Source organism: Lissotriton vulgaris, chromosome 4_1 (genome assembly GCF_964263255.1).
Source record: "Lissotriton vulgaris chromosome 4_1, aLisVul1.2, whole genome shotgun sequence".
In the NCBI taxonomy this organism is placed as follows: Eukaryota; Metazoa; Chordata; class Amphibia; order Caudata; family Salamandridae; genus Lissotriton; species Lissotriton vulgaris.
This window is the reverse complement of record NC_141691.1, coordinates 252,253,110-252,280,034: the sequence shown is the minus strand read 5'-3', so window position 1 is coordinate 252,280,034 and position 26,925 is coordinate 252,253,110. Positions and strand designations below refer to the sequence as shown.

At 45.6% G+C, this 26,925-nt stretch overlaps 1 protein-coding gene across 1 annotated transcript in view; it reads right to left on the bottom strand.

Moving 5' to 3' along the window:
- IDS (iduronate 2-sulfatase) overlaps positions 1 to 26,925 on the bottom strand; it is a 120,611-nt gene that overhangs the window by 90,845 nt on the left and 2,841 nt on the right. The window contains exons 2-3 of the mRNA XM_086918612.1: positions 6,648 to 6,784; positions 6,339 to 6,516 (exon numbers count right to left, since the gene is read on the bottom strand). Of these exons, the coding sequence (XP_086774738.1) occupies positions 6,339 to 6,516; positions 6,648 to 6,784 (315 nt within the window). The remainder of the gene's footprint in view (positions 1 to 6,338; positions 6,517 to 6,647; positions 6,785 to 26,925) is intronic.

Below are 26,925 nucleotides of genomic sequence, written 5' to 3'. Positions count from 1 at the left end.
CCTTAGTTCTCAGCCGTCTAGACTTCAGTAATGCCCTGTTGATCGCTGCCAAAGAATCTGCCCTGAACAGCCTTCAGGTGGTGGAGAACACAGCCGCCCGCCTAGTAACCAGCTCACCATATGGCACTCCATCACTGCCCTTGCTTCGCAAACTCCGCTGGTTACCCATTCGCAAAAGAATCAAATTTAAAATCTGCTGCCTGGTGTTTAAGGGCCCCAACCAGTTGGGTCCCATATATCTTACCAACAAACTGACCAGGCACTCAACCTCACGTACCCTTCTTTCCAAGGGGAAAGGTCTGATCATCCTGCGCATCAAGCAAACCAGACTGGGAGGCAAATCATTCTCCCATCTAGCACCCCAATACTGGAATCAGCTTCCACTGGACATACGCCTTTGCACCAACTATCTAAGCTTACGAAAAAAATTGAAAACCTCACTCTTATATACAAAAAAAAAGCACACCAAAAAAAAAAAAAGAAAAAAAACTCCTACACCTGAGTCTTCAACGCGGAGATACCCCATGGGGGTAGGGGGGGTCAAATGACATAAATAAAGAAGGGTGGCACAATAAGTGCTGCAGCCCTTACAGACCTTCGCTGGTCACAGTGCCCTGGGTACCTGTGGTACCACTTACTAGGGGCGGTCTTGTGGCCAGAGATGCCAATTGGGTTTACACTTCCATGCAGTTTTAGGGAACGAACATAGGTCCTGGGTACCCGATTAGCAGGAGCCCAGGAAACACTCAGTCAAAGCACATCAGCAGTGCAGCAAAAAGTGGGGGCAACCATGCAGAAAGAGGGCACCCTCACACCTGTGAGGGTCTCAATGCGCTGGCGTAAAAAAATAAAAAAATGCGGGAGGGGAGGTTTGCGCAGATCTGTATAGCATAAAGAGCCAGGACCAAAACATCATAAATTATGGTATCTGTGTGTGCCTCCCCTTCAATCACGGAGAAAAACAAAACAGTGATGTTTGAATTGCTTGATCTCATCTAAGCCACTGTAATTGGTCTGGCCAGCAATCACATCCATTGGTTTTTGTCCCACCATGCCACCTCACATAGGAGCCAGCCATATGTAAATCTGTTTGCTTTCTACTCCAGTGGGATGGTACAACCCATACTATCAGGCCAGGTCTCCCCTCAGAATCGCTATAGGCAACCCCAGACCAGTTTCCGCCTATCAGGCAGTCCTCAATAGAATGCAATTTGAGCCTTGTAGCAGCAGCAAAACGGTTTTGCCTAGGACAGGGCTTAAGATAGAGTTGCATGGCGGATGGAAAAATATGGTATGAAGCGATACTCCAAGCAAACTTTGCAGGAAAGATTAAAAAGCAAATCTATCACTTTGCTGTTTGCCGCTGTAGAACTTCGTCACATTACAAAGGGGACTCATCCCTATGAATACCCTGACAAACTTTAGAACACTTTGCTTTATAAAATATGCAATCCAGTGAATCTCAGGTATGTTAAGCAGGAACCAGAACGCCAGGTGGGAGTGAGATTGAGGTTGCAAACATCTTATGGCAACCTTTCCTCTGTCCCTATGTCTAGTTTTTTGGCTGGTTTTGCCATGGATAGCCAACCGTACTATTCGGAATTCGGTTTCTACCTTCGGCATTAGTAGTTCCTCTCAAAACGGATTTCCTCTCATCTTTCTAACCACAATTTAAGTATCCTGGAAGGGTTATATGTGTGTACTTATTCCTGTTAACTTTGGTATTGCTCAGGCTTTGCATAGTCCTTTACTCTTTCATGGTCACACCAACAATTTTCTCCCATCGGATACTCCTTTGGGTTAGCATGGGGAGGGGGGTGTTGGAGGTTCCGCCCACAACCAGGCAAGATGCCAGACTCCCGGGCCACAGCAGTTGCTTTCGGTGGCTTCTCCTCTCCGTGACAAAGTGCGGGTAGGCTCCAGCTGTAAAATAAACACCAATTTGGGGTGGGCTCCCGCAGTCAACTGGCATTAAAAACATGGGGTAGGCTCCCGCTCTGGAACACAAGCGCGGGGTGGGTTCCAGCTCTCTTTGCAGCAGCACAGGGGGATCCCCTACGCTCAGGATTTCCTCAGCAGGCACTTTGCAGCACAGCCCCACGTTCCTCCTTTCCTGGAATCAAGATACAGCGCTTCACAAGGAGCTAGGGGACACAGCTCCAAAGAGTAAGTTTCAGGGGCACAAGACTGGGCTCAGGCAGGCCAGCTCACAGGGGCCTTGAGCAGGGAGGCAGTCCCTCATGGCGGTACCTCCTGGAGCCCAGCAGAAGCAAGTCCCCACAAGCACGTTTCATGGGGTCACAGCCCCAGTATTTATATGCAATTTTCCTTGGTTTTGCCCTGGCACAGGGCTAGGGGGAACCAGTCCCAACTGGTTCGGGGGGGGGGGGGCGGTTGGAGCACTGTTTACAGAGCTCCTCTTCCCCATTGTCAGGGGAGGGCTCAGTCATCAGACCACCACAGGGGGGGGGGGGGGCAGAGCTAGCATTCACCTAGGCAGGCACAGACATTTACATGGTCAGGGGACTACTTCTACCCCTACTACAAATGCAGATCTATTCAGCCTAGCGCTGACTCACCCTGCCCTCCCTGGAGCCACACACCTCAACAGCCAGTCACTACAGAGCCAGACATGAAATACACAGGAAGGCAGACACATAGCACACAGAAATGCCAACTTCTAAAAGTAGCATTTCCAAAATAGTGATAATAAATCTGCAAACACCATTGCACAGCATTTTTTTATTACCATTCCAAACATACCAGATTTGACCACGCTGCTCCTCCCATATCAGGAATTATCACTGAAACACTTATCAGGGAATCCCCAATGCATTCCTACCAAAATGGCTGTTTGTCACTGCCAGGACATGTCACACACTTAAGGTACATGTACTACCTTTTACCAACAATGCACCCTGCCCACATGGCTTGCTCTGGCCTACTTTAGAGGTGACCGACATGCAGTAAAGGCGGGGGGGGTCACAGACGTGACACACTCTTAAGGTGCCATGTCACAGTGGCAGGAACACTGCGCGCACATGCCCTGCGATGGCAAAGGCCTGAGACAGGTTTGAAAGGCTACTTTTGTGGGTGGCGCAATCCGTGTGCAAGCCCACTAGTAGCATTTAATTTACTGTCCCAGAGTATCTGAGATACCACTATACAAGGGACTGACAGGTAAATTAAATATGCCAAACAGGAGTAGACCAATCTTACCATGTTTAACACAGAGAGCAAATGCACTGGACAACAGTGCTAAAGTGCCCAGAATCCTAAAACCACCAACACCATGTCAGAAAAAAGGCTAGGAGGAAGGCAAAAGTTTAGGGATGACCCCGCAAAAAGGGCGAAGTTCAACAACACTATCACATGTGTGGTCCTATCTGCCTGAGCAGATAGGACCCTACAATCTCTACGTCTTTTCTTGGAAGTGCACCTGGAAGCCAGAGAGTACATGGGCAGGATACTTGTCCTCACTTGTTTCCTAGCTCCAGGATGGTTTCACTAAACCATAAGATATTTGGTACTAAACATAATAAATTCTCACTTATGCCAGTGCTGGATTTATAAATAGACACACACGGAAGACACCATAGAGGGTCTCCTAGAACCCTACCCAGCATTCTCAAACCAATCTTAGCCAGCCTTCTCCCACGAGACAGGTTTCTGACCTCATAGGTTGAGACAGCACTCAGAGGCCAGGAACAAAACTTGTTCTGGGCAGAGGTGTTTCACGCCTGCCTTCCAGGGCAGGAAGCTTCAAAAGAAATGCAACCCAGGCATCTCCATCTAGTGTAGGATGACAAACCATCCATCCATCCATCCATCCATCCATCCACCTTCCTGATACACATTTGGCAGGACGGCTGGGGAACATTTGTTAGATTAGGTGTGCCCACATTCAGCCAGTACCACCCTTAAGGTGGAGCATGTGCTGTGAGCACGACTTTGCTAATTCCTCCATCTTCGGACGGCAGGAATGAACCTATCAGGGCTAGGTTAGTGCCCTTTCCGACAGGAACCGGTCAGCAGGTGTAGACACCCTAAAGCTAGGTAGCTCATTGGCTACTACCCATCACCCCCTATAAACACCCCTAAATGTAGTATCTAGGTGGTATCCCTGGACCTTGAACTTCAGATGCACAGACAAAGATACTGAAAAAGAGCTGCTGACCAGAGAACAGAAGACTTGCTGCAGAACTGTGGTGCAAAATGCTGCCTGCTTCTTCCAGAACTAGACAATAGTCGTGTACAGCCTCATCCTGCTGCTGTGAGGGCTCCAAGAACCCTGGAACGCGCCCAGCTCCATACTAAATCGCTAATTAACTAAGGGGAGGGATTAGGGGGAGGGAAGGGGGGCAGAGGAACTACTCCCCTGCAAAACACAGGCACCGAACCCGCAGAGTGCTTAGAGACTTGCTGCTCCCCGGTGACTTGGGCGCAGCAACCCAGCAAAATTACGCACATCCACTCCAAAGGGTGAGATTTGTCTCCCCGCCAAGTATGAAGGCACCAGGACCTGCCAGAGCCGTGTTGCACCAATACCCGGGGTACTGGAATCATCCCTGCAACATGCCTTCTTCTGACTGCAAAGACATTTTGCTGCATGTCACCCAGCCTGCCCTGCCTGGGAACCAACAAACCAGCTGTGATCCTGGCAACCTGCTCCCTCGAGTGGGGAACACCCCCCCCACTCCTCCGGACGTGACTTTAAGTCCCCTTGTGCACTTCTTAGCGTACCAACAACCTAATCACCCTGCTGCTGGCCGAATCTGAGACTCTACCGAGAATCTGCTGGTGAAACATTGGATCTGGCCTTGCTACTTACCTAAATCCAGACGGTGAACCACAAAACCCAACTATGATTTTATATGAATTTTTCTATTTTTTCCCCAATAGACTTCAATGGTGCGTAATTGCACACAAGAGAGATTTATTAAGCAAACTTGAAATTCATATCTTAAAAAAGTACTTACTATAGATCAAAGTTCTTGGTCTCAAAAACTATATGGAAAAAAAGATTTTGGCATTTGCACCAGATTTATTCTGGAGTGTGTGTATCACTCATTGTCAGAGTACAACAAATGCTTAACACTACCCTCTGATAAGCCCAACTGCTCGATTACACCACCACAAATAGAGCCGTTAGTACCATCCACTTTTGCCTCTGTATACCAATCTGGGTGACCCTTGACTCTGCACAGAGTACTTCGTTTTAGTGCACTATACAGAAAGCCAGCTTCCTACCAACTATTCCATTACTGCAGTAGTTCCAGGCACCTGCACTTCGTTCAGGCCCAAGGTGTAGTGGGCAGGCAGACAGTGATCGAGGGTGCTGGGCAGGCTGCTGTTTTTATTTTAAGGCATTAACCGCCCTTAGAGCATCTTTTGACGTATTGCTAGCAAGGGGTGAAAAAAAAGACTATTCCTTGACCTGCACCACAATGTTTAATAAATATTTGCGCAGTTAAGGGGATTGTTGCAAGATGTTGCAGTTTCGTTGTCAGGTTTGAATGCACGGTCTACGTTAGATCATGGAAAACCACTTTGGTCCAAAAAGGAGCGCAACACGTTTTTACACAGCAAGTGCACATCTTGCACTCACACTACTCTAGAGAATCAGTGTAGGCGGCGCCAAAGCCTCTTCCTCTGTAGGGAGTCAAGTGCTTTTTCCGCCTTGATCATATCAGGTGAACAGCAGCACGACAAGCCAGACCTAATGAACCGAACACGAAAAAAATAAAATAGTAAACATTGCTCAAGATAGCAATTCCTTAGCAAAAAAGAATAAAAAACACGTTGCGGTCAAAAAAACACACCACTATATATTCATAGGTTCGCTTTGTCCTTGAAAGTACATTTGAGAAGACATTCCTATATTCGAGTGGTCCTCAGAAAACGGCACACTGCTTGTTCCGATGAATCTCTAGCACATGCTCTTCAAAATCTGTACATGTGATACAAACAAGAAATGAAGGGCTGTTTTTGGGCGCCTGCCATTTACCACAAACTGTCTACTGTACGTTCAGTTGGATTAAACGATTAAAACTGATGTGATATTAAATTCAATCATGGCTGTGGTTATAATAAGCAGAAATAGCGTACATCAGTTTGAGTCAAGTGGATAGATTTTATTTTTTTATTTATTTTTTTTTAAACGGTGGATAGTCCGCTCACTCAAAGTCATGAGCACTACGGGGGAAGGAGTAACACCTGCGCACTACCACTTCAGACGCGGCCGGAGTTATTTCATCTTTATTACGCAGAGTCTGCTTTCAGAATGGTAGTGTGTATTTGAATTAATTCTGTGCAGTCAATAGAAATCTTTAGCATACCTGGATGAAAGACTTTGCCAACAGACATGGTCACATAGCCGTTCTCCTTGAAATACTGGGGCATCGTCGTGTAGTTTCCCGCATGCACGCGCCAGTAGGAGTTGAAGTCAAAAAGCCTAGTGGTGTCGGGTCTGCGCCCTGTTAAAAAGGACACTCTGCTGGGAGCACACACGGCTTGCTGAAACAGACCAAGGGGAAGATTTAGTAGCAGAGAGAAGATCAGAGAAAAAGGTCAGACGCCTCTTCCACTCCCAAATACACATTCTAGCACACAGACACCAATTGCATACATACTGAAATAGATCTTACCTGTGCATATGCATTTAGGAAGACAACGCTATGGGATGCAAGTTGATCAATGTTTGGAGTTTTAACAACTTTATCTCCGTAACAACCCAAAGAAGTGCGCAGATCATCTACTACTATGAAGAGAACATTAAATTGATCTGTAGAAAGAAAACATTAAAATGTTAGATCAAACAAAGTCAAACAACAAATGAGGTGGATTTTATTTTATTTTCAGTTTACAGGTTCACAACCCCACCCACGCCCGACAAGTCACCATTTAGTCTATTTTGTGATAAACATCCTGATACTTTCTTGGAACCTCCCTGGGGAAATAGACTTCAGTGATGTGCACAGGGATTTTGATTCGGAGGGTAGGAAGGTAAAATGATAAAAGCAGAGATAGCAAAGCTCGTGTTGATGAAAAGCACTCTGTTAAACCTACAACTATGTCAGTAGGTAACATGGTTATGATGAACAGACTGGGATGGAATTTGGTTGGAACATAGTGCTCAAAAAACGTCCACCTAAAATAGTCAGTGATAAAGCTGGTTCAAAATGCACTTTATTTTTTATCTTTAAGTAACTGTTATTTATGTATTTACTTATTTATCTATTTAAAACTATTTTTGAAAGTTGCTGTAACAAAAATGTTTAAGTGATGGCGAGGAGTCAAGCCATCCAGTAGACCATACCTCTTGCCACAGACCCTCTGGTTACAGGGCAGAGACCTTAACATAGCAATGGAGGTACAGCAAAACAGATAACAGCAGAGACAGGGAGAGGCACCAGAAATAGCAGTTGTGGGGGAAACAAATTAGAAGATCTGGGACTGGTTGATGCTTGCCATCCACTTGGGAGTATCTATTTACAGTTTTTGGCAGCCCATAAAACTTATGCTAGGATAGACTTCCTACTTGTCAACAAACAGTTGCTAGATAGTTTGCAATAGGTAGACCAGGCCCCTCTGATTCTATCAGACCATGGGTCTGTAGTAAAAAAAAAATTCTTTGGAAGGCCAGAATTTAGTGAGATGCAGGGGGGGGGGGGGGGGAATCTTTCAACTAAACAACTCTTCCTCAGGGTCCAGTTCTGGTTGGCATGAGCAAGAAGTACATAATGGAATATATGATAGTCAATGATGCAGGAGAATTAGATAAAGGGAATGCGTAGGACGCCTTGTAGACGGTGATATGAGAAAACACTGATTGAGGACGTCGAGCGACTGAAGTAGTTGAAATACTCTTAACAAGCCAGTTTATGAAGTGACGCCTAGTAAAGATATTCCTTTTATGAAGGAACTGGTACAGTACCACAGGCTGTTACTGGGTGTCACTAGAATTTCTTGGATAGGTGTCCCTGGGAGCTAATCTTTGATGTTGAGAGCATATATCAAAACAAGAGTGTCCCCCCTCCAAGAAGGATTCACTCGTAGAAGGGTTACCACACTCCACCTTCGGCAGTGGCATCCAGCACAACTCCACATTTCCCATATCCAAATTGCCAAAGTTTCAAGCCATAGCTCTTGATCACAGGCTTGCAATAAAAGACTGCGGCAGCATTTCAATATCGGAACACACCTTTATTCAATAACAATTCCCGCCCCTCTGGGCGTCAGCAGGCTTAGCATTGTGGTTCTCGTAGTCTGTACACACAAAAAAAAAAAAAAAGGAAGACCACCCTTTCAGGCAAAGAGGGATGCATAAAATGCAAATAAGCAGAGAAATCTGGGTAGTTCCCAAGTTTAGATGGAAAGCAGCAAAGCAGCCCCAGTCCACAGCACTCCACACCAGCGACACTCTAGATCTGCTCACCTCAAATGTCTGCTTTTCTATCAAAGTCTTTAAGCATAGGATCAGCACAGTGCCATCCACTCGGAAATAGAAAGGGACAAAGTCTTTTGCCATTTCTACAGCAAAGTCTTTAAGCATAGGTCTAGTGCAGTCCAAGCAGATCTGTGAAATAACAAAAGCCAATTACCACTCCAGGCACAGTATAACAGCTTTGAATTGGTAAAATGCCTAACAAGCCAACCTGAAATGAGTAAAAGCAACCCATGACAACGTTTCGATCTACTTAGAGCGAGTTCAGAGAGGTATAGCTTTGTCCAGACACAAGGGAGCAAACAAGTAAAAATGCCACCCTTTTAGGCATAGAGAGACGCATAAATTATAAAATAAAAAAAATAAAAAGCAGATAACTTTAGGTAGTTCTCAAGTTTAGGTGGAAAGAGCTCCTGGATGGCATGTTACCAATTCAAAGCTGTAATACTGTGCCTGGAGTAGTAATTGGCGTTCGTCATCCAGATCCCAGCCATCTCAGCCTTGCGATCTGGTACCTGAAATCTTAAGAGTTTGTATACCATAATCTTTTGCCCCACTGTATGAATATTATCAAAGAGGGTAGACGTCCTAACACAAGGGCATGCTATGCAGCAAAGTGTTATTGCAGTATATTACAAACCTCTTCCAATCAGATAGATGCACTGGACATTTCAGTTCAAAATCTTATTTGCTATTTACTACATCTGAATCATTCCAATCTAGCATACTCTTCCATATGCTTACACCTTGCTGCAATAGCTGCATAACTACAGAACAGACAATATCTCTCTTTTTTAGAGTGCATGTCATTAAAGCATTTATGGAGGGACTTAAAAGAATCATTCCTCCAAGACTTCCACCTGTCTTGAGTGTGGAATCTCAACATGGTCCTCACCAGGCTAATGGGTCCACCCTTTGAGACACTGCATAGATGTGAAAAACTATTGAAGGTAGCTTTCCTCATAGCCATCACATCTGAGGAGAGTGGGTGAGCTTCAGGCACTAACCACAGAAGAACCATTCTTACTAATACACCAAAACAAAGGGGTTCTTCGGACCAACCTAAAATTTATACCGAAGGTCACTTCTGCCTTCCATATCAACCAATCTGTATAGTTGCCTGTGTTCTTCCCTCAACCAGATTCTGTGGCAGGACGTGCGTTACACACTTATGATGTGAAAAGAGCAATTCACAAGATAAACAAGCATTGAAAATGCAATAGGTCTCGCCTTTGATTAAGTAAAAGCCATTTGCTTTGCTAATGGTATTGTATAGCAAAGTAAATGGCTTTAACTTAATGAAAGGCGAGACCTATTGCATTTTTAATGCTTGTTCCTATTGGTCACAGTTACAGTGTCCAGGTCCTGAATGCAGATTCTACACGATAAACGGGACACAATTTAGTTTTGAAATATAAGTCAGGAACATGAGACACGAACGAGGTGGAAAAGAGAAGCAACGTATAAAAAAAAGTTTATGCGCATCAACTTGGGGAGGCTCAGTTGCGTGCTGATGATCTAAAGCGGTGGCATGAAGGTCCCAAATTGAGGCATGTCCCATGCTGATCACATCTGAGCATTAGAGGTGATTCCACACGGTCATGAAGAAGAGTTAGGGGCGGCACCATACATTTAAAAAAAAAAAAAAAAAAAAAAAAAAAAAGCCAGCCTGCCTCAAGCACTCCTCCCAATCACATAATCTTCCTGTGCCTGAATGTGTCCTTGTGTAACGTAACTGGAGTTCGGGTATTGTAATTTGATTTATATAGCACTTACTACACCCGACTGGGTCGTCAAAGCGCTTTTTAGGCGAGAAGCATGCTACTCCGGAACCCATAAAGGATTAGTGTGGAGTTAATATAGTGAAATATGAAAGTAATTTGAGTGGAGGATAGGTTAGTCAGTTATTTGGATTCAGAAGGATAGCAGAGGGATAAAAGGGGGAAAAAGGCTAGCATTTATATAGGGCTTGTTACCCATAATGGGGGGTGTTGAAGCACTTTCTTGGAGAGTAGCAAGCTACTTCGGAACCCATAAGGATTATTTGTGAATTAGTGTAGTGAAATATGAAAGTAATTTGAGTTGTGGATAGTAGTCAGTTATTTGGATTTAGAAGGACAGCAGAAGGATAGAAGAGGGGAAAAAAAAAGTTTGCATGTATGTAGCGTTTGTTACCCCAGCAAGATTGTCATGTAGGTCACTCACATTTTAAAGTAAGATAAAAGAAAATAAACACCATTTAAAAGAATAAGTCATGTGTCAGAATACTAGACTGAATGACAAGATACAACACAAAATTCCCTGTCATCTTTAATGCTCATTCACCTTACGAACTCCAGCAGCACCTGCGCCTCTATCCCAGACTATATGCATGCTTTGCTACTCTTTACTGAAAGCACAGTTCTGCACCTCTCAGTTCCACCGCCCCAGGGATCGCCGACTATCCCGGAATGAACCCTCAGCTCTAGCAGGATTACCTCCAGCGCTGCTGCCTAAGTACGAGCGGCTGCACCTCGCACCTATACCAATGCCACAGGTGCAGACCCAATTTTACAAATTAAGACTCATGCCTCATTCCCTTTGCAAACCGATGACCATTTTCTCTACTATCCAAACGCCTTAGGTTTACAGGCTACATCATCCTTCACAAGGACGCCAGCTCTACAACACCTGAATCATTCCCCCTGATGGTCAGATTTGGCCCAGGACGATACCTGCTCTGCTGTCAGTTTTCATTGCAGCGTGCCAGTGCATTAAACATTGAGCTGCCACCCACCTCAAGCACCCCTTCATCAAACTCCGCAGTCATTGCTCTCAGCCATACCAATCCGCTGCACTCCGGGAAATGTCCAAATGTTGCCTATATGTTGTCGGCCTGAGCCTGCCTTGGAAGAGACGCAGGAGGGCAGGATCATGCTGCCGTAAGCGTGCACGTTCCCTGCAGAGGAGAGAGTGAAGACGAGACAGGGGGTGTCCTGACTACACAAGGAGCAGCAATCCCCCTCCTGGCCTTTACAGCATTGATGGTCTTGACCAGAGGTACCTGTGGGACGGACGTGCATCTCAGTCAGTGCTCTGGGTGAGACGACTCCGAGGGGGAAGTGGAGGTGAGAGGAGTCTCTTCCATGGAAAGAGCAGCACTCAAGAATAGAGTGCTGAACCTGATAAGAGGCCTGCGGAGCTGAGGCAAAGGCAGACACAGGGGGGTGACCCAGAGACCCGGGAGAATAACACGCCGGAGTCGGTCCCAGGGGTAAAAGAGCTGAAGAAGCAGATGCTTCTAAGGGTGCTGAGAGCAGAAGACGGTGTGGGTGGTGTATGTACACACAGCAGTACAGTGCACGAACCTCAGCAGTCTGCACGTAGCACACACGTAGACTGCCCGCAAGTATTCACGTGTACCTGCAGAAGTGATCCGTACGCAGCGTGCAGTGGGTGACTGTGCGTGTGCTCTCTGCACACGCCATAGTCAGTGCTTTAAATGGAACACAAGTTGGCCTGGAGCGAGCTTTTGAAGAGACGCAGGAGGGCAGGCGCGTGACTCCGTGAGCGTGCACGTTGGCATTCCCGCGGCTCGCGCGTTCAGACTACTTGTGCACCAGTCTGTGCCACTTGGGGAGGCCTTCCCAACGACAATAAGGCTCGCTAGTGGCAGCACTTTGCTCTGCAACGCCAGGCGAGTCCAAAAAAGGACAAAACCTTTCCGCAAAACAACTATTTGTGTCGCTTTTGCTCCACCACATAAAGGCAATCCTATTTCAAAAACAGGTATTGCACGGTGGATAGTCAAGTGCATTCAGACTTGCTATGCAAAAGTAAACAAACACTAACAATTGCCCGTGTAACACTCCACACGCAAACTACGGGCTTCTACGGCTTGCTTACGAAATATACCCTTGGTTGATATCTGCAAAGCTGCAACATGGTCTAAACCTCACACATTCACAAAACACTATTGTGTAGATGTGTTAGCAAGACGGCAAGCTAGTGTGGGTCAAGCAGTTTTACGTACACTATTTCAGAGAACTGCAAGAGCTAGAGGTTAGCCACTGCTTTGGAAGACAACTTCTTTATAGTCTATGCACAGCATGTGATTTGCAGTTCACATGCCTCGAACGGAAAATGCTGCTTATACAGTATGCATGGGTTCTTGGCATGTAGAGCTGAAGAGTCACATGCACCCACCCTCCTCCCCGGGTACCTATAACCTGTTGCAGTTACAGGTTACTTTGATACATATATTCATGGACTTCTCTTACTACTCAGTTATCACCCTCTGCGGTGAGCAATCTAGCGGTGGAGTCGATGCCAATGTGCACTGTCGCTGGGGGTCACCTACCTCATGGCTGGGAAGGGGGGGGGGCAGAGGGGATCTAGACTTCGAGCAGGGGCAGGTAGCAGACATCCAGACCAGACACTGGGTGGTGGGCTATGCACAGCATGTGACTCCTGCTCTACAAGCCAATAACAGATGCATACTGAGTAAGTAGCATTTTCCTTGTTGCATTTGCTCTACCTCATAAAGGAAATCCTATCTTACAATCCGGTATTTCTAGATGGAGTGTTAAGCGTATTCAAACGGGTTACATTAAAGCTAAAAGAACTTTAACAATAACTCCTAGGGCACATTCTACTAGCAAAATAGGAGCATTTATGGCCATTTTAGGCAACATTCCTATATCGGACTAATGTAAATCTGCTACATGGTCCACACTATGCACAATGATCAAAATTGTGTAGATTAGCACGTCAACAAGCTAATGTATGACAAGCAGTACTAAAAACACTTTTTCAAACAACTGCAACGCCCACTAGTCCCCGCAATGGGAGAACACTGCTATACAATCTATGCAAACCATGTGTATCTTGAGCACACATGCCTTAAGCTGATTATGTTACTTACCCTCGAAGCATCTGTTCTTGGCATATAGAGCTGTAGATTTACATGAGCCCTCCCTCCTCCCCGGACACTTGCGGTTGTTGCAGTTCTTATTATTCACATTACATATGCATGGACATCTCTGAATTACACTTACTCCATTCCCTCTAGCGGCAAACAATTTAATAATGGAGTCGATGCCCATGCACGCTATCACCGAATGGAGGACTCACCTTACCTTGTGACTGGAAAAGACTCCTTCATAGGAAAACAACTTGCAAACATACGGACCCAACACTAGATGGCAGGAGTATGCAAAGCATGTGAATCTACAGCTCTACATGCCAAGGACAGATGCTACAGGGTAAATAACAAAACTTCTCTATAAGATTGCATTGACTGTTTTCCTCTGAAAACCCTCTAAGTGTTGAGGGTGTTTGTATGGAAACATAAGAAACGGTTTGTGTGACAACTGTTTCACTTTTGCAGCGTGAATCTTTCGGAATTCACTATGATGTGCATTATTTGGCCATCTAGTGGTTGGGTCCTGAATTGATGTCCTTTTTTTGTGACCTAGGTGGGCGTCGACATACCACCATTTGGTATCCTTCATGACAGCGACCAACACCCAGTTTGCAATCTATGTCTGCCATTAGACCATCAAATCAAGAACTGCAACGCCTGTGCGGCATTCACTCGGAAGACCCTCAGAGAAAGAGCGGCAAAGAGCAAACTACAGCATGCAGGGGCAACCTCCATCACTCCGTGATTATGGACTCTCCAGTGGAGAAGACAACATTGTCGAAGGACCAGAGGACACCATAGTCTAGGATGAAAAGAAAAAGCAGAAGGGGCAAGAGCCACCGAACCCAAGGCACTCCACTGATATGCAAAAGTGAGTCAAAGTCCCATAAAGGAGCATTGCCATCGAAACACTCAACGTTTGCAACTGCATCCAAGGACAAACAATCCATTGGTTCCTTTAAAAAAGAAAAAACCCAAAGACTCCCAGGCTGCGAAAACCCAAGATAAGGAAATGGCGTCAAAGAGCAGTCACAAAATGACGCTTAGATATCAAAAAATGAAGGCATGAAAGCGGCTACAACATAGACAACCACGAAGAGAAAAGCCGAAACCAGACGACGAACATGCAGCCAAGATGGAGAAGAAAAAGAAATGGCAAGCATTCGCAACACAAGAGGAAATTCGACGAAAAGATGAAACTGCTCACTATTCCGTTGAAACCCACGCCCGAAACCAAAAGATGCGTCAAGGAAATCCAACCACCGACCCCACCAGAACCTGGAGAGGAACAGGAGAAGGAAGAGTTTTATTGCGACAACGCCGAAGATGAGGAAGACGAGCAAACTTACCAGGGCTCTACATCCTCTGAGGTGCAGGACTTGCAGTGGCAGGATCTCGATGCCGGACGACATAGGTATCCATGACTAGGTCGTCAAATGAACTTCAGACACATATGGAGAGCAGCTAGAGGAGAAGAAACCCCAACCTTGCTTCCTATTGGAGACATTGTTGCCATCACAGACAAGCAGCCACTTCCAACCCGTATTACCAAGTGTGCTGGACCAGGTGGAAGGAGGCCTTCAAGAAACCTGCTATGTGTAAACCAGTAACCCCCATGGATCGAGAAAAAGTACAAACACTAAGGAGCCTAAGGGCCATATGTATCAAGAAAATTCACAATCCCAAAGGCTGAAATTCGCAGAATTTCGGCCTTAGCGAATGCAAATTTGCTAAATGGCGTGTATAAAGCAAAATCTGGGGCAAAATAAGGAATCGCAAAATTTGTGATTCCTTATTTTGCAATTGCATTTAAGGAATCGCAAATTTTGCGATTCCTTAAATGCAATGTATGAAGCAAAGAAAATTAGCAAAAGGTCCTCAAGGAATAGCAAATTACCATCAACTTCTAGTTGGTGGTAAGTTGCGAATTCCTTGAAAAATGCAAATTTTTCAAAGTGCCATGTGACACACATACATGCCCTTAGGGCATGTATGTGCGCCACATGTGCACCCATGCATATTTCAGGGGTGCAACAGGGTGTCCTTTGGACACCCCTGCACCCTTGAAATTATTCTCAATATGCGATTAGCAAATTGTAAATTCAGAATAACTTCCCATTCTTTCCTATGGGCCTCCTGGCCCATAGAAATGAATGGGAAAGTATTCCTTAATTGCGATTCGCAATTAAGGAATTTTAAGATATCGCCCAAAAAAAGTGATTTTGTACATACATACCTATTTGCGATTCTCAAATAGCAATTTCTTAAAAATCGCTATTTGAGAATCACAAATCAGGTTGATGATACATATGGCCCCAAGTATATTAAGTGATCAATACCAGCAGATTCAATTATAATAGCCACGGCTAGGAAGATGGCAAATATACCCACAAATACAGAACCCCCTCCAGATAAAGAGCAGGAGAATGGAGCTAATGGAGGAAGATGGAAAGAAGTGCGGCGATCCAATTGCGCATCGCCAATTCCAATGCGCTCAACAGGGACCCATACCAGCACTGTGAAGAAGTAGGCGAACTGCTTAAAAACCTACCAGAGCAATACCAGTGAAGGGCGAGCCACCTGGTAGAAGAGGGAAAGAAACTGGCAAACACATGTCTGAAGTCGGCCCTAGACACAGCAGACACAAGCAGGCAGATTATGCTGGGAATAACAGGAGCGAAGGCATGCCTGGCTTAGGAATTCGGGTTTCAAGAATGAAGTACAAAACAAATTACTCAATACACCCTTCAACAGCGAATGGCTTTTCCGCGCTCCAGTTAATGAGAAACTGAACCAACTCGAGAAGGACAACGAGACAGCTAGGTCCATGGGGGCACTGCAGTACAGAGGAATGAGACGGAAAACACCTTCAAGCAGACCAACGGGTAAGGGGAACCACCAATATGTGGCACCACACAAAAACTTTCAACCGGGTTATCAAGGAGGTAACCATGGACAACAGCAGGGACAGCAGCAGCAAAACTGACAGTACCAACCCGGATGATAATCCTTTTGAGGGCGCACACGAGGAAACAGACAGAGAGGGGGGCGGGGAGGGGGGCAACATCCAAGTGACTCCGCTGCAGGACCAACGCACACCCAGTCTACATCTCTAGGGCTGCAGCAAGAGATAACAGACAAAAACGAACTCAAGACCAAGAATAGTTCCTCCAGCACACAACACCAGTAGGAGGCAGAATAAAACACTTCCTCCAGGAGTGGAGGAAGATCCCATCAGACAAATGGATACTAAACCTCATACAATATGGCTACTGTATAGAGCTAGAAAAACCACCTCCAAACAAAAAGACCGAAAGGCAAAGCACACTCCGCAAAGGAGCGTTGTCAGTTGCTATAAGAAGCACAAAAACTTCTTAAGAAATAAGGCCATAGAAGTAGTACCATACAAGGATAGGAACAAGGGTGTCTACTCCACCTACTTCCTCATACCAAAGGTGGACGAGACCTTACGGCTAATTCTGGATCTAAGGTTCTTAAACAAGTTCATAAAAACCTCAAAGATTCAAAATGAAATCTCTCCAAGAGGTAATAACCCAGTTACAGGAAGGGGATTACATGGCAACTATCGAATTAAAGGATGCTTACTTACACATCTACATCAACCACAAACATCTGCTAAGGTTTATGATCAACAAGACTCGCTACTAGTTCACAGTACTAGCATTCAGACTCCAATCCGCACCAAGGGTTTTCACAAAATGCCTGGCAGCAGTAGCAGCACACTTAAGGAGGCAAGGAATACATGTATATCTGTACATCGACGATTGGCTGGTAAAAGCAAACTCGTACAGCAAGTGCAAGCGGCACATGGAAGAGGTCATACAAACACTAGTCCAACTAGGGTTTTCAATTCATTGGGGAAAATCCTCAATAGAGCCAGAACTGAAGATATTCTTAGGGGCGGAGATCCACATCTTAGGGAGTAAGGTGTTTCCAAGCACAAAGAGACCTTTGGCAATATTGAAGAAGACGTGTATTTACCACACGGGGCAAGCTCTGACTGTGTGCAAACTGATGGGAATGATGGCGTCATGCATACATTTGGTCCCAAATATCCGCCTACACAGGAGGCCATTCCAAGAATGGATCCACCAAGAATGGATCCAACAACAATGGTCACAGGCAACAGGGATTCGGGAAAGATCTAGTGGTGGTCACACAAACAATACAGCACAAAATATCGTGGTGGAACAAGAGGATCATAACACAAGGGAAGCCACAACCAACTCCAACAGTGACCATCACAACAGATGGCCCCCCAGATGGGGTGGGGAGCACAGACAAACACCCTCAAGGTAAGGGGATTTCGTGGTCACAACAGGATGCAATAAAGCACATAAAACTTCCTAGTGCTAAGTCAGTGTCCCCAGCCTTAAAAGCCTTTCAGAAACAACTGTACGGACACAGGGTACTAATCTAAGCAGACAATACAGCCACCATGTTCTACATCAACAAGCAAGGTGGCACACAATCAGGGACGTGTATAACAATGGAGAGAGTCAGGGAAATTGCACAGGTTGTGTGGTGGGAACTCCTGGTCCCCGTAAAAGGATATAACAATGGAGGAGTGCCCCCTGGAAAGAAAAATACAAAGAAGGATTTCTTCTGTATCTAGAGCTTAAGGCTCAGGTTAGAACTAAGTGCCCCAGCCCTATACCGGACAGTGTTTGTCCTTGTAGAAGACCCCTCCCTCACCAACCTGGTTGGTGACATGCTTCATCATTGGGGTCCCACCCCATAGGCCGAATGCCCATAGGGTGTGCTGCGACACCTGATTACAGTGGAGCGGGTTTTTTATAGGTGCAGAAAAAAATACTGTGATGTGTATTAAAAAGGGCCACCATCAGTGCTGGCACAGGAAATATGGAGATGGGCAATTCCAAGACAAATAGACTTGCTAGCAATACATTTACCAGGGAAGGACAATGTGGAAGAAGACAGATGTCAGCATCCCACAAATGGGAAAATCAAACAAGAAATCCAAACAATCCATAAATTGAGAACTCCGCAAATAGACCTGTTTGCAACACACCAAAGTGCAAGATGTTAAAACTTTGCATCCAGACAACCGTGCAAACGGTCCCTAGGGAATGAGCTATGGATAAGCTGGTCAAGGACATTAGCCTTGGCTTTTCCACCAATACCACTGCTACACAGAGTACTAAACAAATGCTGATTCTGGAACATGACGCTAATACGGATAGCACCTCAGTGGGCCAGACAAACCTGGTTCTCACAGATCATGGAGATGGCACAAGCACCCGCACACAGGTTCCCCACAAGAAAGGACCGGTTATCGATACAAAACAGAAGGGTACTACACCCAGAGCCGGAGAGCCTCAGTCTGACAGCATGACACCTGAATACCTAAAATTTGCACACCTCAAACCACCAGCAAGCACAATGGTGGTGCTTAGATCAAGGAGACCTACCACAAGTGCTATGTAGCAAAGTGAAAAAGATTCTCCGAATGGTGCATTAGGGAGAAACTACAAAGAAGAATTACCAAGGAATTAACAGTACTAAAATACTTAAACACAACTACTACAAAATAAACTAAGCTACACATCTAAGGGTGCACTTAGCGGCGATAGTGGCTAACCCAAGAGGAGAAACAGGGAAGAGTTTCTCCACCTCCCAAGTAGTAAAGAGATTTCTAGAAGGAGCTAAGAGAATTGCACCTCCAAACAGAAAGCCACCTCAACATAGTGCTAACCCAATTGATGAATGCATCATTTGAGCCTATTCATTAACCCCTTCGATGCTCATGAAGAGCTCAGCTCGTCATGAGGCACAGTGGAGCTGTGCTGATGACGAGCTGAGCTCGTCATGAACAATGGGTAAGCATCAAAGGTCAGCACAGGAGAAAAATATCCCTAGCAGCCAAGGTGTTAAGCAACACTGCATATGCTCAAGCTAAAGAGAGCCTTCTCAGTAGCTATCACATCGCTATGAAGAGTGAGCGAATTACAAGTGGTAACACTACAAGAGCAAATACACAGTGATAGGATTGTAATGAGAACGGACCCACATTTCATGCCAAAGGTGGTGTCACGGTTCCACATTAATCAGACAAGACAAATACCAAGTTTTTCCAAAAACCATACACAAGCACAGAAAAGGCATTACACACACTGGACGCCAGGAGCGCAGTAATGCACTGTATAGAAAGGACAAGAGTGCAAGAGAAAAAAAGAAGAAGAAAAAAAAAACAATTTTGTGTCTTGCCAGCAGTTTTTTGGGACGACCAGTTACCAAAAATATCATTGCACGATGGATTGCACAAACCATACAATTCTGCCACCAACAAGCTGGGCAACAATTACAAGGAGCAGCGCATCCTCACTCAACAAGGAAGAAAGGATCAACAATTGAGTTTGTCAATTCCACCTATTCAAGACATTTGCCAAGCAGCAACATGGTCCTCAGTGCACACGTTCACTAAGCACTACTTTGTAGATATTCAAATTAACAAGCAAGCGCAAGTGGGACAGAAGGTCTTACGACAAATATTCAGTAATCAATGCTCATCTCCCACCCAGCCACCACAAACCTAAGAATCCGCAAAAAAGTCTATGCACTGCTTAGTGAATCCAGAAATATTAATGCTGCAAAATGTAGTTTTACCGGTCAGTGTAGTTTTGCAGCTTGAAGACTTTCTTGATTCACCAGCGATCCCACCCTCCTGCGCCAGAAAGACGACAGGAGGAAAACTATTAAACAGAAGAAAGACTTTAAAGGAGAAGAAAAAAAAAAAGGGGGGAAAAAATTGCAACCAAAGGTGAGAGCTTCCGGAGGAAGCAAGTCGACGTCACGAAGGACATGGTATTTCAACAACCACCGGGGCCACGAAAAAACAATGACAAATAAAATACAATGCAACAATTCCGGACCCAACCACTAGATGGCGGAATAATGGACAGAATAGTGAAATCGAAAAGTCTTCAAGCTGCAAAACTACACCGACAGGTAAGAAAATATACGTTACCTTATATCTAGGAAGTGTCCAAGTGAGATATTTTGGTATATCACACCAATTAGAAAAGGTAGTCTAAAAAAGTACTCCATAAAGTAATCCAAACGCAATTGCAACTGTATTTGAATATTTTACAAACCGGTTTCAAAAAGTAATTTTCATCCAGCTTGCTTGTCGATCAATCTGTCTTAAAAAGTATAATTCCACTTACCTGTACAAAGTCCTGTTTGGTTCTAAAAATAAAATACAACAAAAGAAATACTTTTTATACGAACAAATTGGTCCGAGTTCAGACTTTGAGTGTGTGTAATCATTTCTTTCCTGAATGTGTACATTAAATGCTTAACTCAACCCTCTGATAAAGCCTTACTGCTTGCCCTCCAGTACCACAAATCGAGAGTAAGGTATTATCTACTTTAGCCTCTGCCTACCTTTGGGGATCCACTGGACTGTGCGCACTATACCTTACTTTGGTATAGTATATACAGAGTCAGCTACCTGCAGGGAGTGTAGGGTGGTAGCCAATTGGCTACTTACCCTTGGGGTCGGCGTAACCCCTACATGACCGTCAAGGAATAGGCACAGAATCTGCCCTTGTTGCCACCTGGGATGACCTTAACACAGTGGACTGCAACGGGGTTGCTGCGCTACTGGTCTTGGACCTCCCAGCTGCCTTGGACACAGTTGATTGTGACCCTCTTGTACAGAGAGAGAAATGCATCCTGTAATTTCTGTAGATGCTTGAAAGCTGGGATTTCACATTTAATGGTTCTTATTCCTCCAAACTCCATACCAACGTATTTTCAGTATGTGCATTAACCTAAGGTAAACACCTGGCAGGTTTTAAACCGGTATTTTAAGGTTTCTGCCTGTACAATAATGTTAGAAACGGAGGGCTCTAGTTGACAATGGTTTGCACCTTTGTCCAAGTAGGGATCTTTCCTTCTAGCCCGGATTAGGGAGTTCCACTCCTAAAATAAACCCTGCTCACCCCCTTGGTAGCTTGGCAAGACCAGTCAGGCTTATCTCAGAGTGTAAAGTATTTGCACATAACCAACAGTAATACAGTGAAAACACTGCAATAGGACACCATGCCAGTTTAGAATATCCAATTTTTTTTAATATCCAAAAAAAGACAAACTAAGAATCCCATATACAGTACTTAAAAATATATACCTTGCAATATAGCCTTTAATTTGCAGATATATCTCAAAAACAGTTCTCCAGAGTTGGTAGCTCTGCCTAGGGCTACTGCAATGCTGAAAACAGAACCTACCAGTTCCAGTAAACCACGCTGGTATGGGCCAGCTAAAGTATGGACAGACTCGTTAACTGTACCTTTCTTGTTGTGGCTGGCACGGTGGTGCACGCCAGTCGGGGCAACCATTGCGGTTGTGAAAATAAAGAAGGTTGCGGTGAAAGCAGCAGAGCCGGTTAGCAGGAGCTGGCATTGGTCGGCCCAGACTGCTGTGTGGGACGAGGCAGTGCATCATGAAACTTATGAGCAGTGCCCCTAAACATGATGAGGTCAAGGGTGTCCAAGTCAGCTTGCAGCGACAGCGGTGAGACCAGGGTGGCGAAGTGAAGCAACCGTGCCCACAGGTCAGGGTACAAGCAGTGGCATCAGTGAGACCAGGGTTGTAGTGAGAGATGCGGCGGGCATTCTGCAGTGCCTTCAGGACACAAAGCCAGTGACGAAGTCAGTTGCTTTTCCCCTCTGTAGAAACTGAAACAGCAGTTCCAGAAGTGGTGCCCAGAGATTGGTTAAGTCTTTGCAGTCCCCTAGACTTCAGAAGAGGAGGCAAGCTCTACCTCAAGCCCTTGGAGATACTCAGCACAAGTAAAGAAAGTTCAGTCCAGTCCTTTCAGTGCCCAAGGCAGCAGTAGTATTCCTCCTGGCAGCTCTTCGGCAGGGTCCTTGATTCCAGCGAGTTCTAAACTTCTGGGCCCCAATATGTGTACTCAAAATCACTTTGTTCTCTCAGGCAGAGAGAGTGTCTGTGCTTAGTCCAAACCAGTGGTCCTGTCTGGACCAGCTTCCCAGCAGGAGGTGGAGACAGCACTGGCCAAGGAAGACCGAGACTATTGAGGTGCAAGGGAAATTTTGTCCCCCCCACTCTAAATGTAGATCAGGACTATTTAGATGCCAACGAAAACTCCTCCCACTACTCTGAAAACAGATCAGGTCTAGTCAGCCCAGCCCAGCCCGACTCATTGCGGAAAAGCAGGACACATAAATCCTCTTCCCAGCGGCTGTCTGAGAGAATGCACATCCCCAGCCCCTGTAACTCCAACGCCAGACAGTCAATCCACAAACCAAGCAGAGGCACACAGGATGGCCAAGCAAGAAATTACCTACTTTCTAAAAATCGGTATTTTCAAACACAGAACATAATAATCTTTACTAAAAAAAAAAAAAAAAAAAAAAAAAAAAAGGGCATTTTCACATTCAGAGTCCAAGCATACTAAACTCCATTACCCTCCCCCTCCCCCCCCCCCCCCCCCCATCTTCTCCTAATGGGAAGTTATGCTTATAAGATTGTATAGCTAAAACTCCCATTCTAACCTATGGGACAGATAGCCTTGCCATAGTGAAAACAAAATGTACTGTAACTCACTACCAGGACATGCCACACACACACCAGTACATGTCCTACCTTTAACATACAGAGCATCCTACCCACAGGGGTACCTTGGGCCACCTTAGACGTGACATATGTTAGAAAACTGAAGATTAGGGCCTGGCAAGTAGGTGCACTTGCCAGGTCGACATGGCAGTTACAAACTGCGTGCAGACCCTGCAGTGGTAGGCCAGAGGTAGCTTTTCAGGGCTACTCATGTGGGTGGCACAATCAGTGCAGCAAGCCCACTACTAGCATTTGATTTACAGGCCCTGGCACACTCAGTGCACTTTACTAGGGGCTTACCAGTAAATGTGCCAGTCATGGAAACACCAATCATAACAATTTACAACAGGAGCACTTGCACTTTAAAACTGATCAGCAGTGGGAAAGTGCGCAGAAACCAGCAAAACAGTCAAAACCGGGAGGTGAGAAAGCAAATGCACATGGGAAACATGCCAAAGGATCCCAGGTCTAACAAAGAATAAAATTAAAAATTGACTAAAGTTAGTCATTTTACCTTCTTATGATACCTTAAACAGTAAATGTAGAAAGAAAACACTAAAATGCGCTATATAGATGTTCTAGTGATCTGACTAATAACGAAAGTAAAGAGACTGAAAGGCCATGCTAACAATGCCTAGACAATTTCATAAGGTTATGTTTAGGAATCGTGTCTGCATAGGTGGCTCGCCAATAGAGGGCGAAAGTGCGGTGAACCACCACTCTAAAAATCACCTTAATTCATCTCGGGTTTAATTAGCATAATTAATTGAAATTTGCTGCGTTTAAATAGAAGCTGCGCGGAAGCCCAGGCACGCACTTTAGAGGGGACTATGTTTAGTGGTGGAGGGAACACTAAATATATTGAAAACCTGTACATACAAAATATGTTATGTGCATATATATATATATATATATATATATATATATATATATATAGCACACCATCACCCGCAAGGGTATCATGATGCAGAGTAGTTGTGTGCCTAGCCCTACATATGGTTGGTTTGTAAATTGAAAAGCCAGGTCTTCAGCTTCGTGCAGAGGAGCCTCTGATGCTGAACAGGAGTTTGTTCCCCGCTTCAGGAGCGATGAAAGAGCGTCTGACCTGATCTGGTTCGATTTATGCAAGTAAGAAAAATAGTTCTCCTGCAGAATTGGGGTGGTTAGTGAAAGAGGACACTTGATCTGGTTCGATTTATGCAAGGGATGTGGGCAAGTAAGAAAGAGTTCTACTGCAGTATCGGGGTATTGGTGAAAGAGAGGACACTTGAGATAGGTGTGGCCTAAGTTGTGCAAGATATGAAACCCCTTCCGTGTGTTTGTCGGCCCACGGCAGTCGCGAGCACTACCTCAGTAGAGCTGCGCACGTCCGTTGGCCAGCACGGCCCCAACCACTGCGGCGGAATTGCCGCCGCGGTTAAGTTGTCACTTATAAAAGTTCAAAGAGCACTGGAAGGTTCAACTGACAGTATCAAAAGAGAAGATGTTCCTCTATTTTGCAAGGGCAAAGAGGATATCTACAGCATGTAATAGAAGCAGCGACTGAAAAATGGAGGAGCGTTGTAAATCAACAAAAAATGCAGGCCAGTGGAAGAAGGGTTAAGCAGGTGAGGGTAGGGGTGACGAGACCCACTTGCCATACTGACACGTTTCAATATTTTAGCATCAATTCCTGTTTGGCTACATGCCATGCCAGCTGCTGTGGGGGATGTATTCCTGGGTAAGGGCGGTGCGAGAGCTGGTGTGCTTAAGGAATATTTGGGGCGATAAGATGGCCACACCCCCTATCTTGCCGGTTTGCTTGCTATAGGTTGACCTGGGTGGACGGCTGTATTAAAGGCAACTGGTGCCCCGGTGCAGCGCCCCGGTACCGGCCGGTCAAGGCAGCTCCACAAACTCCCAAAGGGAAAGAAGGACTGAGGAAGACCCCACCCCAGCTGTTGTAGGGGTTATGGCATTATGAGAGCATTGCAGCACACAGGTTATTGTGCAGGGAGGATGCGTCTCGCCCCCCCACCCCCCTCCCCACATAGGCGGCAGGGGTGCACACACGCTGGTCGGAGTCGGTCATCCAAATGCTGGGGGAGGGATTACATCTCGATGGTTTGTAAGATAAATCATCCGAGAAGCTATACTCCTCCCCACTTAACTTCTCTCGTGCTCGAATCACAGACCGCTACCAATTCAGGTATAGTGAAGAGAGTCCTACCTACGATCAATTTTATCCAGGGTGGCTGATTGCGCACTTGGAACGGGCGCCTCTTGGGTCTGTTATGGTGACAAGCCCGCGTGCGGGCATGCGGTGGCCTCGAGGGCACGCAGATGGGTCCGGAACAATGAAGGTCGCAGGTCACTGCTAAGTAACTGCGACGATTTCAGCTGGTGAGCCTGCTAGGGAGACACTTGCCCGAAAGGGAAGACAAGCGGTGGGGATTAATGGACAACTGCCCCCTTCACTCCGAATCAGAGCTGACGAATCTTAGAGGGGAGGGGGGGGGGGGGGTGGATTCCTTGACTTCCGGCCACTCAGAACAGGCACAATTCCCTTGCACACCAAAGACCTGCCCTTAGTGGGTAGTTTGAGCTAAAACACCATTCTGGGGGGTTTCAGTCAGGGACACACACATGTTGGTCAACATCCTGTGATTCTGGGCAACCCACTTAATCTCCTCGGGCTCAACAAAACAACAAAGGTGTCCTTGTGTAACCTAACAGGTGCTCAGGTAAAGCGCTCCAATACTTTCTGTACCAGGAAGTACACAACTGCTACGGAGTGGGGAACTTATTAGTATGTGGAATCATAATTACATCATAAAGGCGGTGTCACAATTGGTAACAAAGGGTAGCTATGTTTAAGAATCTAAAAGGAATATCAGGCCGAAACATGACGGAGCTCTAATTTGATTATACACTAATCAAATCTACCACCCATACAAAAATTTTTTTTTTTAAATTATATATGATGGACACCACCCTTAAATATAAATGCAAAGACAGCTTTAAGGAATAGAGGAGTGCACAATAGTACAGCAGATGCAACCACTGCAGCGATGATCAATATAAAAAAAATATTTAAAAAAAAAAAAAAGTTAATAGAAGGGAAGGTTTACAGCAAATTGATCTCTACGAATGCATAGGCCAGGGGCCCCTTATATATATAGCAAGATATATTCGGGAGGGAAATGCACACACTTCATAGATGAAACAGACGCATTGGCAGGGAACTGCCAAGAGGAGAACAAAAATTTTGCGGAAATCCAATAGAGCAGGTCATGGGCAGCCCCCCATGGAACAGGGACGCGAGCGCAACCAGGGGCGCCTATGCTCCCAGACAGACAAGTGACACGTCCCCTGAATCACAGGACGAAAGAGAAAGCAATCAGTTTAAAGGCAATTGAGTAACAATCACTACCTGTCGGTTCCCTGGGGCACACTTGCCGTTTAAAAATAGGTGCCCTGCACCCCCGTAGGATGAGCGAGGTTTCGCTTCCTCAAGGAATAAGAAATAAATACAGTGCGTGGTAGTACAGACTGGTGAACGCCAAGCAGGGTTACTGGGTTCACAGGGGTACTCACCGGGGGCAACCTGCCAGGAGCAGGGGCGACGTAGAGGATGATTAATTAAGCAATGGATGGAAAAATGCCAACATAAATCGGTATCTGACTGTCTCCCCATTTTTGATTTAATGTATGACCCATGGCGAGAGGGGAGAGTGCCATAAGACTCCGAAAAGGACACAAGCATGCCACGAGATAATAACAAGGACGGAGCAGAGCACACCATGGCGTTTTCAGGAAAGATTGCCGGCAGACCTTACCAGACGTCCATCCTCCCGGAGACACACAAGAGGTGGGGTTTCCCAACTCTCGAGTGAAGTAGCAGCAGAGGCAGGCCCACAGAAAGAACAACGGAGGCGCAAAGAGACGACACAAGGTAGAGGGAGCCGCAGGA